The following is a 16056-nucleotide window of genomic DNA, read 5'->3' on the forward strand; positions in this document are numbered from 1 at the left end:
AAACATGTCTGTGGTAACAACCAACATACCCAAAGATGTATTTGTGGCAGCCCACACACGCCGGTGCCAACATATCGTGCCCACAATGCTTGGCAGGGCAACAGGGAACACAACAAACTGGAACACACCAAGCAACAACAGCAAGACAAGCTCTATCCCCCTCCCCCACCCATCCACACACATACACAGTCTTCTAACCCCAGGGCAGATCATCATCTTCACCTACACCCTCACTGCTGGCCTTTGAATGCAGACCAGAGGCTTAGATTCTGGCCTAATTCCCTCCATTCCTGTACCCAAACCCTAATCAAAGACCTATCTCCTCTCTCGACCCACAAACCATCCCCAAGAGCCCTAAGCACATGTATAAAACAACTAAGTCTGACACACAAACTCAATGGAGGCTGCAGCTTTGCCCCATCTTGTCCACTCTGTATCTCCATTCTCACTTCACCAAGCGCCCACTTTGAAGTTCCTCTGCCCGACAGGATTCCTGTGAAATCTTCTCCCACTGCTCTCCGGCCACGTTCTGCACACTCACCACCAGGCGCCCCTTCACCCCCTTCCCACCAGGATTCCTGGCCATTGTTCCCACCACTCCTTGGCTTTTGGGATTCGGTGAGCCGCCCCACCCCCACTGTCTGCATTCATATTCCTGATTGTGGTTTCCTTCTTCCTGCCAGAGGTTATCAGTCAACAGCAGAAGCAGAGAGAGCTCAACCAGCCCTTTAATCCCAGTACAACGATGGCTGACTTACCCAGCATTAGTTTAAATTCCCGCACCATCTCCATTAGCCTGGACCTTTTAGTTCCAACATTTACTGTTTCCAGTATCTGTACAGTTTTGCTCTCAGGTTAATGTTTATTCACCAACATTGCTTTCGCATTTAGATTTTGGCTCTGCCCACATTTTTTTCCTTTTCTGTTGAAAATCACTTTCATTCTCTTCACCCCCCCCCACCTTTTCTGTATCTTAATACTTGTTCTACCTCCACCTTTCCCCAGTTCTGACAAAAGGTTATTGACTAGAAACTCTCCCTACAGGTGCGATTGACCTACTGGGTATTTCCAGGTTTCTAACTTCCAGCAGATGCAGTGTATTCTTTTTTTGGATTTCAGCTTTGTTGACTGTCGCTTCACTTTGAGGATTGCCGCTCCCCCACCCCTTCGTTCCATTTGCCTCTTGTTCACCCCCTTCCTCTGAATGGGATCAGAAATACCTTTCCTCTCCTCCCTCCTTCATCAAAGACGTTTCACCTCCAGCCTGTCCCATCTCTGATGAAAAGTCATTGACATGTACTTTGCTCTCCACAGCTGCCGACTGACCTGTCCAGCATTCCCACTGTCATTCTCGTTCAGTTGATTTCAACATCCGTGTCATATTTCTTGCCACAGAGAGGGAGAATGAAGTCCACATCAGCTCTTGGATCGTTCCACCCAGCCCCAGTTCTTACATGTCCATGCTTCCCCACACCTTGTCCCCATCCTTCCACAGCTACTTATACAGCACAGAGACTGATCCACATAGCTTTGGGATGAGTGTGGAAACCCATGCAGCACACATTGCACACAGACAGAAGCAGATCAAACCTGGGTCACTGGAGCATGGGAGACTGCCTCTGGCATGATTTTCAAGTACGACACTGGCTTCATTGAGAGCTCTTGGCATTTGGATCATGGGTTGAGGGGAGGATTAAATGGAGATGACACAATACAATTATTGGAGGAGTGATGGGGGGACCAATGCCTCTGATCTGAACCCTGTAAGTTGAAGCCACGCCCAGAAATGCAGTTAAGGATCAAACATTGCATGGGATCCCCTCCACTCACGCCAGGGGCACAGAAGCCCAAAGTCCCACACCTCAATTCAAGAACAGCTACTTCTTTTCAACCATTCCATTCTTGAACTGACCAGGCATCCCTAACCACCTCATCAGAATAGCAACACCATGGCCACCTTGCCCCAGACAGGACCTCATTTTAGTTGGTTCTATTTCCTTCTGAAAAATGTGTGTAATTTATGTTTTTGTGAATACTGTTTATGTGACGCTACATGCCTGTGACACTGATGCAAATCTCTTTTATGCACTGGTGCATTTACGTGTGTGCAGGTCATAAACTGCAAGTTCAACTTTCCTGCAGATGCTGCAGTTGTCCCAGTGCACAAAACACAAGGGGCCCCCTGCCTGCAGTTCCAGCCCACTCCTGCCCTGCCTAGTATTTCCACACACCTGAATGCAACATCACATAGTGGACACAGATCTGCACAGCATGGAAACCAGCCTCCCCTCCTTGGGCTCCATCTATATTTCCGACTGCTTCAGTAAAACAGCCAACATAATCGAAGTCCCTCCACCCATCCCAGACTGTCTGTCTTCTCCCCTTTTCTCATCAGGCAAAAGGTACAGAAAGCATACGACCTGCCTCCAGCTCAGCTTCCACCCCAGTGCAACAGCTTTTCCCCGGAACACTTCCCCGCACAGCACAGAATAACTGCACAAATCTTTAACTGTCATGATCAGATATGATGGACACCCACTCAATCGGTTAACCTCTTTTTTTAAAGAATACACCTGAAATCATATTGACAGGTTGCAGGTTGAGTCAGTGGTAAGGAAGGCAAATACAATGACAGCATTTGTCGCAAAAGGACTAGAATATAAAGGAGGTGTAGTAAGGCACTGGCCAGACTGTATGTGGGGTATTGTGAGCATATCTGGACTGTTTCATCTCAGAAAGGATGTGCTGGCAATGGACAGCATCCAGAGAAAGGTCACATGTATTATACCGGGAATAAAAGGGTTATCGAATGAGGAGTGTTTGATGGCTCTGGACCTGTACTATCTGGCACTTAGAAGAATGGGGGATCTCATTGAAACGTATCGAACACTGAAAGGCCTCGACAGAGATGGCGTGGAGAGGATGTTTCCGATACTGAGGCAGTCTAGGACCAGAGGACACAGCCTCAGGACAGAGGTGAAGAGGAATTTCTTTAGCCGGAGGGTGAGGGTGGTGAATGCATGGAATTTATTGCAGATATGGCTTTGGAGGTCAAGTCATTGGGGGTGTTTAAAGCAGAGGATGACCACCTGCCTCTCCCACCCCTCCCAAAGGGCCAAGCACCACGCTATCATGGGTAACTACAAAGAAAGTTTATTGATAAGTAAGCTTCAACAGAAACAAGGCTTAAACAGACAGCGAGTGTAAGCTTAGGTTTACAATACTTGGTGGATTTTACAGCATCTATTCCGAAACAACAAATAAAGCAAGGTTTCCTCTCCGTTCTTCCAGTCGTGGGATCAGGCTGAAACATGCATCTTTACAAGCAGCTTGTCTGCATACAAGAACGTTGGGCCTGAGTGGGAAGGAGTCAAGCCCACCCCCTTACCAGCTAACAGCCTGCCCGTCAACGCCAAGGCCGCGCTGAGTAAAGCATACATTCCAACCCTTCCCCCAACCCCCGCACACCCTCATTCGAGGCTGGGCTCATGCTCTGGCGCAGCAGGGGTGGGGTGCTGGACAGGGAGGGTGGGGAGGGGGTAATCAACGCCGGTCGGCCAGATGCCATAGGGGTGTGAACCGTTCAGCCCGGGGGGGGGGGGGGGGACAGCAAATGCAAACACCAGAAGAGATCACACAGAGGATGTGTGGGGAATGCCCGAGGGGCCAGACAGCAGCAAAGAGAGGCAAACACTTCAGGCTGCAGAGGGGGGAGATGGCAAGAAAGGAGGGTGGGTTATATGGGGGCAAAGAAAACAGGAGGGATAGTCTGTGGCAGGGGAGAGGAGATCAGCCGGAAGTTTCAAATGAAACAAGTGATGACAGTGCACAGTTGTACCATCACCCCTTTTGTTAATTCATCGTCCCCCACATCCCGTTTCCTCTCCCCACTCCTTCTCATCTCCACTGCAGCTTCCAAAGGCTGTGCTGTTGAAAAGTCAACTCTCTCCACATGGACGCTGCCTGATCTACTATTTCCTGTTTCTTTAAAACTTAGACTTCCACCTCCACAGTATTTTAGTTTAAAAAAAACACAATGCTGCCTTGCTTTCGAAAGCGCTTATTCGAGACGGCTTCGCCGCGCGAGCCCGATTATTGGGAATCAGCTCTGATTTACAGAGGGCACCAGCCCCTCTGCCACTTCCACCCCACCCCACCCCCATGCACCGGCAATCCGTCCATTTCCCAGGCATTGCACCAGATTAACATAAAGAAAAAAAGAATCACCTACAATATACAGAGATCCTTAGAAATCAATCTACTGAAAGCACCGATCTACCTAGGATTTGCACCCTACTGCAATGATATCCAAAACGCTGGCTGTCAGATAACCTCCGAGTGAAACCTGACACCAGGGTCACTGACACCCAGTGGCCGCCTCCTGTGCCCAGGCCACAGACACCGATCCACCCTCCCCTGTTGGTGGATGAAACCAACCCCACATCAACCTTCCCACCTGCTCGAAAGAGACCCCACAGGAACTTCCTCAACTCATAAGTATCCCCCTTTGACTCTGTGGAGGCGCACAGGCCTTCACTCCACCAACATAGTCCTCACTGCAGAAAAAAATGATCTGCCCTTCCCCTGCCTGACTCGAGAGCATAACGCACCAAAATGCCTGGAATGAATTTCACGACACATGCCAGTGATAATAAACCTGATTCTGACTCTGATGAACTTCCTCTGTCATCCAGCAGGATTTTGCCGAAGAAAACGTCTTTGGGAAAAAGTTCCGCCTTCTGTAAATCAAGTGACTGTGGGCCAAAATTCAGTGCGTCTGAACTGGACCTCGTTCACGGAGAATCCCCGACAAAGAGCCTGAGAGGGGTTCAACTTCCTCAACCTCCCCTAGTTCTTTCAGATTTGCCCAACACCAATGTTAGCAGTCACCCGTTTTGACACACAAGCCAGCTCTGGCCGCAGTGATCACCCAACTCGCGCCCCAGAGGTGGAGGGGGTGAGTGCGCACCCTCTCACCCAGAACGCACTGGAAAGGGGAAACCAGGCCCAAAGGAGTGGGGCACAGGGCTGGGAATACGGACACGGCTCAGGGTGGAACACGCTGACTGTCACAGAAAAGTACAGTACGCTCCGCAAATCTAATACCAACATGCCCCCCACCACCGTTCACCCGCTATCTGTGCTCCAACCTTTCTCTTTTAGGCCAAAACTCACCATGGTCTGCCGTCACCCCACAGGCTCTCTGGTGAGGGAGGTGATGGTAAGAGCGGGATGGAGTGAGGGGGGCTGGCAGAGGGAGGAATGGGATGGGACAGGGATGGGTGGGGCAAGAGGAGGGGGGCAAGGTGATGACAAAGGGAGGCAGGGATTGAGTCAGGGGAAGCAGAGGGCAGTGGAACCAGGGAGAAAGGAGGAAATGGGGACGGAAAGAGAGCCGAGAAACTCCTTAGGCCCAGTGAGTCCATACTGACCGCCAATCACCCACGGAAGCTAATCCTAGGCTAATTAATTCCCACACAACCCTCACCTGGACCATCCTCCTCAGCTACGCTGCGGAGGGAATTTGTGACGGGGGTAACCGAGCAACCCAAGCTCTGCTGGGACATGGAAGAAAGGCCAAATCCCTGGGGGAAGTCCCACTTGGTCAATACGCCAACACCACCCGGACTGCACGGGGGTGCCAGGACTGAATCTGGATGTCTGGAGCAGTGCAGTGGGCATCTTGGCAGAACACTCCCCACCCTCGACTTCTCCCTCAGCCAGACCCCACCCCAATATTACCATCCAGGCTCTGAGGCCAAAAGGGAATTCAAAAGCGTGGGGGGGGGGGGGGGGGGATGGATTAAAACAAACCCAGGTGGTTTGGTTGGACACAGATGATCAGAAGCACAGACAGACGAGCAGACTGGAGGAAAGACAGTGGGGGGGGGGGCCCAATCTCTCCCCTCCCCTCCTGCCCCCTCAGACATGGACCCTCTGGTGCCGCAGCAGGTGGGAGGAGCGAGAGAAACCCTTGCCGCACTCGGAGCAGGAGAAGGGGCGCTCCCCAGTGTGGATGCGCTGGTGGGTGAGCAGCGAGGAGGACTGGGTGAAGCCCTTCTCGCAGACAGAGCACTGGAAGGGCCGCTCGCCGCTGTGCACCCGCAGGTGCCTCAGCAGGTGTGACAGGCAGGTGAAGGCCTTGGCGCACACCGAGCACTTGAAGGGCCGCTCACCGGCGCGGGACGGGCGGCCCGTCAGCAGCAGGGAGGCGGGGGCAGAGGGGGAGATGAGGGGTGGCGCGGCGCCGGGGTCCAGACCCTCCTCGGGAACCGGGTCCTCCCCGGCGACCGCCTCCTCCCCGGCCGCCGCGCCCTCGCCCTCCTGCTGCCGCCGCCGCTCCTCCTCCTCCTCCTCCTCCGGGTAGCGGACGGGGTTGTTCTCGGCGTGCACGTGCTGGTGGGCCAGCAGCAGCGAGAGCTGGGCGAAGCCGCGGCCGCAGATGGAGCAGCGGAAGGGGCGCTCGCCGCTGTGGCTGTGCTGGTGGGTGAGCAGGTGGGAGGACTGGGTGAACTTGCGACCGCAGATGGAGCAGGCGAAGGGCCGCTCGCCGGTGTGCACGCGCTGGTGGGTGAGCAGGTGCGGCGAGCGGGTGAAGCCCTTGCCGCAGACGGAGCAGACGAAGGGCCGCTCCTCGGTGTGGAGGCGGCGGTGCCGCAGTAGCGTGGAGGAGTCAGTGAAGCCCTTGCGGCAGACGGGGCAGGAGAAGGGCCGCTCGCCGGTGTGCAGGCGCTGGTGCCGCAGCCGGTTGGAGAGCTGGGTGAAGCCCTTGCCGCAGACAGAGCAGCTGTAGGGCCGCTCGCCGGTGTGCACGCGCTGGTGGGTGAGCAGGTGCGAGGAACGGGTGAAGCTCTTGTCGCAGACGGGGCAGGTGAAGGGCCGCTCGCCCGTGTGCACCCTCTGGTGCACCCGCAGGTCGGAGGAGCGGCTGAAGCCCTTGCCGCAGACCACGCAGGCGAATGGGCGCTCGCCGGTGTGGCAGCGTCGGTGGCTGTCCAGCTCGGACTGGGTGCCGAAGCCCTTGCCGCAGTCCCCGCACTTGAAGGGCTTCTCGACGGCCGTCTGGGTGCCCTTGTCTCTCGCCGGATGGGCTCGCGGCCCGGCGCCCGGATTCAGCACCGGCTCCGCGGCGGCCTTCTTGCCCCCACCACCGTTCTCGTCCATCCTCGGAGGCCGGCTTCCCTTCTCAGCCGCCGGCTTCGGCCGCCCCCCTCGCGCAATGGCTCAGCCTTGGCGTCGAGCACCTCTGTCGACCGAGCTCGCCTTTCCAATCCCCTGCAAAAAGAGCATTTGACCAAACGTCACTCGCACAGCAACAGAGAGCTCTAACAAATTACAGGCAGCAGCATCAAGCACTGAACTCCGAAAGAGAATTCAGCAAATAAATGCTTATTGTTCTTTAGAGAAACAGAAGATTTTGGAAATGGACTGCAAGTCAGTCAACAACTTTGAGACCCCTTACCAGAAGTGGGAAAGAGAAACGGTTTGGTCTATAAGCAGCAGTGGTGTACACGTTCCTGCTTGTGCAGGGATCAACCAAGTTAACGTTTTGCGGCCAGGGACCAAAGGTCAAAATGCTGGGCAAAAGTTGGAAGGATCAGTAGCTTAGCAGTTAGCATTATACTATTACAGAGACAGTGGCTCGGGAAACGCAAATGAAGCATTGCACTGTGTGTTTCAATGTACACGTGAGAAATAAATCTGAATCTATCCAACTAGAATAAACGATGCCCAGCACAGACACTGTGGGCCAAAGGGCCTGTTTCAGAACCAGAATCTTCCATCATCACTGACAGATGTCATGAAATTTGTTGTCCATGACAGCAGTACAGTGCAAGACAGGATAATTACTGAGTTACAAAGGTCTGTGAGGCGGGGACTCGAGCTGACTGTTAAGGCACTGGAGCTAAACCCCAAAGGGACGGAGAGACCACCATGTCAGGGTGCAGAGGGGGCTCGAGAAAGCAGGGAAACGGGATCGAGGGTATTGGGGTATCTTTGTGAAAATAGGTTTGAGTTGGAACTGACAAGCTGTGAAGATGTTGGCTTTGACATGATCTTCTGGAACTGGGGGATTGGCTTTAGACTAAAGGGCTGAATGGCCTCAGAATTATACAGCACAAAGAGGGGCTTTTCTACTCAACTCATCTGTTTCAGGCAAGCTGCCTACCTGAGCCAAAATCCCCCGAGACTTTTCCTATCCATCTACCTGTCCAATTACCTATTGAATGCTGTAACTGAATACAAGTCAATACTAATGGCCATCACCCTGTGAGAAAACATTGCCTCCCAGGCCCCCTTTCAACCTTTACCCAGAATCTCTGTCCTGTAGTCTTACACAACCCTACCCCGGGGCAAAGACAGTGACTCCATACCTCTCCGAGGTCACCCCTCAGCCTCCTGAGCTTGAGGGAGAACAGCCCTCGCCTGAGGTTTACAAGAGGTTCTGCAGATGCTGGAAATCCAGGGCAACGCACACAGAATGCTGGAGGAACTCAGCAGGCCAGGCAGCATCTGAGGAGGAGAATAAACAGTTGACGCTTTCGGCCAAGACCCTTCATCAGGAAAGGGGAAGAAGCATGAATATCCAGGCAACACACACAAAATGCTGGAGGAACTCAGCGGGCCAGGCAGCATCTCTGGGAAAGCCTACAGTCAACAGTTTGGGCCGAGACCCTTCAGCAGCACTCTCCTTCCCACGGATGCTGCCTGGTTCCTGCTGAGTTCCTCCAGCATTTTGCACGTGTTACTTGGCTTTCCGGCATCTGCAGATTTTCGCTTGTTTGTGATAAGAATATCCAATTTCTCCTCGTAACTCAAACTCCCCCCCATGGCAATTATTGTCTGGGATATTGCCACTATTGTGCTGTTCGCAGAGTGTTTGGTGGTCCGGCTTCTTTATGGCCAGTGTCAAGGCAAGACCCGGGACACATGAAGCAAAGAGTACTCCTTGGAAGTGTTGTACCAATCAACCTAACCTGACGCATCAACAACTCATCTGCAAAGAGCACTAGGCAGAAAATCCCTTCCCTCCCCAGCACAGTAAACCCCGGCTCTTCAAGCCGGACTCTTTAAAAGCAAGTACAAGGAAGATAAAGGGCCCCCTTTTCTGTAGCAGCCCCGAGCCAGCTGACAAAATAGCTCGCAAGCACACTCACCTACATGACACATGTACAGCATTCAGATTGTGCACAGTAAGATGTCACAGACTACAATGAAATAATGAGACCCGTTAATCCTTTTGTAGCTAGTTTAGCTGCGAAATCGGCCCCGGGGCTGGGTAAAATGTTGGATCTGGCACCAAAGCGGCATTGTGAGATCAACACGGCTGATACTGCTGAGAGACAAACACCATGGCAACAGCTGAATTTAAATTCATAATGAATTAAGTCTGGACTTTCAAAAAAAATACATCGGCAGTGGTATCTATAAAACTATCTGAAACCACATCTGGCTCACGAATGTCCTTTGGGGAATGAAATCTGCTAGCCTTACATAACCTGCCCTACTTGTGACTCCAGACCACCCAATCGGCTGGGCTCTCAGCTGGGACAGACAATGAATGCTATCGCCATCACTGTCTTACATAAGCACCAGCAGCAGGTCAGTCTGCCTCGCTCTCTGAGAAGATCGCAGTGTGTTCGCCCTCCACCTCGTCACCACCATCGCCCCTCTCTTCCATACTCCGGCTCCCTTGCGATCTGACAAGTCTTCCCACCACAGCTCTCTGAGTTCGACAACTCCAACGATTCAAAACCCTCCGGAGATAAGAAACCCCTCCTCACCTCCACCCTGCTCCTCCCACGAAGCTCGAGATCACCATACTCAGTGAAATGTCCTCTCAGCTTGTTTACGTCCCTCCTCAGAATCTAACCTCTCGTCCTTCTAAACTCCATGTGCGTAGGTCCCCTCTGAACATCAACCGTTCAATAGCAGGGACCAAGCCCGTGAACCCTCCAACATAGACCAGTACTACCCACTCTAACCCTCCCTTCCTACACAGCCCTCTACTTTTCTATCATCCATGTGCCCATCTAAGAATTTCTCAAATGTATTTGCCTCTACACCACCCTGGTAAGGGGTTCCATGCCCTATATAAAAAAAAAAGGCATCCCTGACACCCCCTCCCCATATTTTGAGTGCATCGTTCCTTCACTACAGCAACTGAAATCATACACAGCTCTCCAGCCGTGGTCCCATTCATGTCCTACAGAATCCCGTCAAAACCTTCCCCCGCTTATACTCCACGCCCCTTGCAATAAAGGCCATTGTTCCACTGGTCGTATCAATTACCAGCTGTACCTGCAATGCCAACTTACTGTGGGTCCAGACCTTTGAACCTCAATAGTTTGGAGTCTTGCTCCATTTAAATAATAACTTGGTCATTCTTGCCCCCCCCCCCCCAAACTGGATGAACATTGTACTTATCCACAATTTGCCACAACTGCTAACCTCTTGTCCACTTAACCCTCTGAATGTCCAACCACACACTCCACAAACTTGGACTACCCTGCGTTTGTCTTGTCAGTAAATCTGGCTGCAGTTCCTCTGGTCCATTCAACCAAGTCATTACTGTAGATGAAAGAGCACATAAACAGATTCTCCAGTCCACAACCACCACCAACTGGCCACCCCACGCCAATTTCATTGTATTCTTCCTGCCTGCCCGTCAACCTCCCCCTACATTCTACCAGTCATCCACTGGTGGCAACCTGCAGCTAATAACCCCACGCGGCCGCGGGAAGAACGCAAGAACCCTCACCCAGGCAGAGCCCGAAGTCTGGAACTGTGAGGGAGCCGCCTTACGGGACTGCCCAGCCCGTGATCTCTGTGCTGCCCCACCAGGAATTACCCCGTTAACCCATTAATGGTGCTGCTGGGCACAGTTACCATCAGCAAGACCAACACTGCGAGGCCCAATCTCAACTGTCCTCAGTAAGTCACTCTGGAGTCCAGGATTCAGACCTAGTGACTATGAAGGATGAGTCCTGCCCACAACATCAATGCCCCCCGGATGATGATTACAGAAAAATACAACTTCAGCAGAGCACAACATCAGAATAGGCTGTTCAACCCATGGCATCTGCCAGTTTTAACTAATCCCTAGCATCTACACTGGGTCGATGTCCCTCCTTTCCCTGCTGTCTAAATCACTCTAAAACGTTACTGTTCTATCCTCAAGTTCCAGACACCTACCACTCTGTGTTTTATAAAAAAAACTTGCCCCGTGAATCTCTTAAAGTCCCCTCCCATCTCAAACTTGCAATGCCCTTTTGTATTTGACGTTTCCACCCAGGGAAAATGACCAACTAGCTCCCCAGCTTTAAAAGTACCGCAGGACCTATCATGCCTGCTTCAAAGAGTGCAGAGGACCTGGGTTTCATGCAAGTGAAAAGCAGCACTTTTACAGGGAAGCTCACTGCATGCCAACCTAGACTGTTGTGCTCAAGTCTCGGGAGGATGACTGGCCTCTATGACCTCCTGACAAGAGTTGAAAAAAGTTTAGCCATTTAGACACAGCCTCCACAAGAAGGTGACTATTATGTCATGGGCTGCAAACCAAATCCGAAGGGCCAAGGTCACTGGGGGAAAATGCCAATGCAATCACATACTACACTAATGAGGACTCTCTCTAAGAAATACAGACAGAAGTGCAAGTGCCCCTTTAAATATCTGCCCTGGTTCCACGATCTACAAACTTAGAAGAATGGGCCCAATGGAGTTCTCGGAGATTCAGGTCACTAGGAAGCTAAGTAGGCCATTCAGATCTCTCAGTCACCAATTAGCTCAGTGCTGACCTGACAATGATCTATCAATCTCTACCGATGCACCAAGATTTTTACGGTGCGCTCACTCCTCCTCACATAAAAGGCAGCACACTTCATTTATGAATGTAAACAAGACAATAGTGAGTCACAGCCTTTAAATGCGATATCTCCCCCCCCCACCCCACCACACACACACACACGCACTCAAGCAGGAATATTTTACTGATGGGAGCACCCCACACACAGAATGGGGCACTTCACACGGAGGCTGCCCCTCTCACGGACATCAGCACAGATGCTGCCCCTTGAAAAGCCGGTTGCAAGGCGACAGGCCGGTTGTACAGGAGCGGATCAGGCACCAATGCTGCTCAGGAGGAGGATCTAAGGCGCCAGGACTGCCTCCTGCTTGCGGGCCACACGCACGGGGACTGTCCCTTTAAGAGCCGGACCCTCCCCCACTCTGCAGCCTCACCGCCCTGAAATCCCAGGGAAAAAAAGGAGAGGAATCTTCACAAACCGCAGGCTGCAGATTTCTTCGAAGATTCTAATAAACCTCCAGATCCCTCTCTGCAGAATGCATAAGGGTCGAAGTGCCCGAGCGGCGGCGGGGCGGTGCACGGAGCCGGCGCTGCCCTGCCCGGCCCGGCTCGGCTCCTCCAGGGCTTCAGACAAAGAGACACTCGCCTCACCGACACCGAGCTGGCTGGCCCCGGACACGCCCCCTCCCAGCCGCCATTGGCTGCAGGACAATCGCCGGCGCCCGCGCCCTCCCATTGGCCGCGCCGCCCAGTCAATCACCGCGGCCGTCGGCGTCGGGGCACGCGACCTACGCTCGGCGCTGGCGTCACGCACGCTGGAGGAGTCGGCGCGTCGGATGGAGCGGAAAAACCCTAGTCCAGTGAAATACCCCGTTTCCTGTTAGATATTTACAGATAAATATTTCTAAACATTGTAGATATAAGTTACGGGTTGATCGCATTAAATATTTTCCCTACTAGATTGAAACTGCGCATGAAAGCTCTTCTTTTATAGCTATTAATGGCTGCGCGGTTACCCGGCGTGCCCCTCGAGCACTACACTGCTCTATTCATCACCCCCACCACCACCAATGGTCCTTCTCTTCACAATCAGGCTACAAGAAACACTCACTAACTTACTTTAAGCGACGATGTGGAGAATCGCACTGCCCTACGCGGCTGAATGAGGCCTCGTCCTCAATTTTGGTCGACCAATGCGCATGTTCAGACCGCGGACTTCAGCGCATGCTCAGAAACGAAGCCGCGCTGCTGCGAAATGGAGGTCGTTGTGTCTCAGGAAGGTAGGGTGATCGCCTGTAGCTGGATTCGGAAGGAGGGCCGTGCAATGTCACTTATGAACTCCGGCTGTGGTTCCTGGGCCGAAGGAACACGTGCAGAGTGCTGAGGGGCGTTGCAAAGTCAGCAACAGCAACAGCTTTCTTTCAAACCCGTGGTGTAGGGTTGCTAGGGAAACCAGCCGCCATCTTATTGGAATTGGGACGAAAGGACTGCGCATGCGTGGGGGTGTTGCTCAGTGAGTGCGCAGGCGCTTCCTTGGCCCGTAGTCCCTGGTATCTCAGAAGAGTGGGATAATCCTGGCGTTATATACAGTGTCAGTATAATGTGAAAGGGCTGGTTTCTCACATCGAAGGTCCTCTGTGGGTTTAGTCACTTGCTGTTAGTGAATCTGAATTCAATGCAGAATTTTCAATTTGGTTGACAAGTTGAAGTTCAGACCACAAACGTCCCTGCTATCACCACATTTGTGAAAACCTGTGTGGCAGGATCTGCTGCCGAAACCCTGGTCTAATATCGTTTTGTCACCTCTACCATTCGCCCGTCCCTGTCTGGTTCGAAGCAGAAAGCGAAAGTACTGAAACTCAGCACCTGCAGAGAAAGGAAAGAAAATAGTTAGTGGTTCAGGCCCACACCCTTTATCAGACCCTTCAGTCTGATGAAATAAGACCATAAGTCATTGGGGTAGAATTAGGCCTGATCGGTTTCACCATTCGATGTGCTATTTCTGTTGCTGATTTATTATGCCTCTCAACCCCATTCTCTTGCCGTCTCCCTGTAGCCTTCGACGCCCTTACTAATCAAGAACTTAAATACTGTATACTCAATGACTTGCCGTCCACAGCCATCCGTGGCAATGAATTCCATAGATTCATCACCTCTGGCTAAGCAAATTCTTCCTCATCTCTGTTCTAAAGGATGTCAATACTTTCTGTCTCCTTGGCTGGGAGTCTCCTAACCTGTTGAGTGTTTCCAGCGTTGTTTTTAAACATGTATTTTACTTGCAGAGTATCTTACAATTGTTAGTGTGGCAGGCACTCTGGCCATCTAGTTTAGAATAGAACCTAGTATAGCATTCTGGTTAGCCAAGATTCCCACTTTGTCTTTTTTAACCCTATATTGCCACATTTGTTGCTGGGCAAACTGATGATTCTGCATTTGTGAGAAGAACAAGTTCTGAGCCAGTATCCTTCACCAGAAGCAATCCCCTTTGAAAATGCTCCTAACACTAGTTCCAGCTAACTGTTAACTTCTGCAGGCTTTTAAGTTGATGGTATCACGTGCAGGATTTCAAGCCTATAGCCAGTCTTCGGCTATTTCATGGTAGTCCTTGTGTTTACTGGTAAAACTTGGTTATTTAATTTCTGTTAGTAGAGGTAGAGTCCGGGTTCTGGCTATCTTTAGATATCAAGATGTCCCTTGGCCTTTTCCTACGTTAGCATCCTGGCAATTAGAGTTGTTTTCTTTATTTGGGAGTATGGGTCTCACTGGTGAGAAAATTTGCAGATGCACACACAAACTGCTGAAGGAACTCAGCAGGCCAGGCAGCATCTATGGAAAAGAGTAAACAGTTGATGTTTCAGGCTGAGACCCTTCATCAGGACTGGAAGAAAAAGATGAGAAGTTAGAGTAAGAAGGGAAGGGGAGGAAGAAGTAAAAGGTGATAGGTGAAACGGGGTGGGGGAGGAGTGGTAAAAAGCTGGGAAGTTGATTGGTGAAAGAGATACAGGGCTGGAGAAGGGGGAATCTGATAGGAGAGGTCAGGAGACCTGGAGGAAAGGGGAGGAGCACCAGAGAGCAGTGATGGACAGGTAAGGAGATAAGGTGAGATGGGAATGGGGAATGGTGAAGTGGGGGTGAGGGGGGCATTACCAGAAGTTTAAGAAATCGACGTTCATACCATCAGGTTGGAGGCTACCCTGACGGAACATAAGGTGTTGCTCCTCCTGTGTTGTCCACCCGCTGATTTCCCTGGCTGTGAGTGGTTTGGCTAGAGGAACAGTTCGGATGGAACAATAAGCAGGGCTTTTCTCTTTGGAGCAAGGACACTTGTTAGAGCTGTATAAATTGATAAGAACCATTGACTGAGTGCCTTTTTCCCAGGGCAGAGATGGCTAATACGAGACAGCATAATTTTCAGGTGATTGGAGGAAAGTTTCTTTTTTACACGGAGTGGTGGGTGATTGGAACGTGCTGCTGGGGATGGTGGTAGAGGCAGGTACATTAGGGACATTTAAGAGACTGTGAGGTAGGCCCCGGATTTTCTCTTTCACCCATGTGCCTATATTGGAGCGAAGAGTTAACTGACCTTCGAGAAGGTTGAAAGGTTGGCCTGTAGGGCCTGTGGTGAGATCTGTTCTATGTATATTTATATGTTGCTGTGCTCTGAGACACACTGGTTACGCCAAGTGAAGGTAGAAGCTTCTTCTTCATAGAAGGATCCCACCCATCCATCCAGCATCCGATGCATAAAGACAAGAACAGTCAGGATGTGAAACAGTTTCTTCCCCCAGGCCACTAGGCTTCTGAACTGCCGGCCACATTGCATTCAAAGTGTCACTGGTTAACCTATTCCGTACCTTCCAATATTCAATATCAAGGCACTTTAGTTAGTTATTTATGTGTGATTTATTTGTAGGTTTTATCCTTACCTTCATAAGCTATCGTGTGTTATGCAGGCATCCCACCCTGCAAAAACTCATTTCAGGGAGGTAGTACCATCAGCTTGCGGGAGACTCCTGGAACTCCCGGGAGAGGTGGGATGTCTGCAGTCGAGTAGCTCCTTAGCAGCTAGCCAGCTAGTTTAAACAACATTAGTTATGCTAATGAATGAATGACGCCTGTTAAACTCACCTCAACATGTGTTTTACAGTCTTAACCCACCATGGGCAATAGAAAAGTCACTGTTGCAAACAGTGCAGTGAGCAACACTGTCATTATTTTTGACCCCTGTTAGGCAGGGGTACACTTTAGTG

At 51.4% G+C, this 16056-nt stretch overlaps 1 protein-coding gene across 4 annotated transcripts; it reads right to left on the reverse strand.

The window, feature by feature from the left end:
- Positions 1-3136: 3136 nt before the first annotated feature.
- On the reverse strand, positions 3137-13014 carry LOC140203980 (uncharacterized). 4 transcript variants are annotated; one of them, XM_072270183.1, is made up of 3 exons: positions 12926-12983; positions 8376-8514; positions 3137-7275 (listed from the first exon to the last, which is right to left on the reverse strand). In XM_072270183.1, exon 3 carries the CDS (start codon positions 7162-7164, stop codon positions 5923-5925), a length of 1242 nt encoding a protein of 413 aa, XP_072126284.1. In that variant the 5' UTR covers positions 7165-7275; positions 8376-8514; positions 12926-12983; the 3' UTR covers positions 3137-5922. The 4 variants fall into 4 exon arrangements, with proteins under 4 accessions (XP_072126284.1, XP_072126283.1, XP_072126287.1 ...); XM_072270182.1 differs by lacking the exon at positions 12926-12983 and adding an exon at positions 12286-12467; XM_072270186.1 differs by lacking the exon at positions 8376-8514 and having other exon boundaries at positions 12926-13014.
- Positions 13015-16056: the final 3042 nt, after the last annotated feature.

The sequence above is a fragment of the Mobula birostris genome, chromosome 10 (assembly GCF_030028105.1).
Source record: "Mobula birostris isolate sMobBir1 chromosome 10, sMobBir1.hap1, whole genome shotgun sequence".
Lineage (NCBI taxonomy): Eukaryota > Metazoa > Chordata > Chondrichthyes > Myliobatiformes > Myliobatidae > Mobula > Mobula birostris.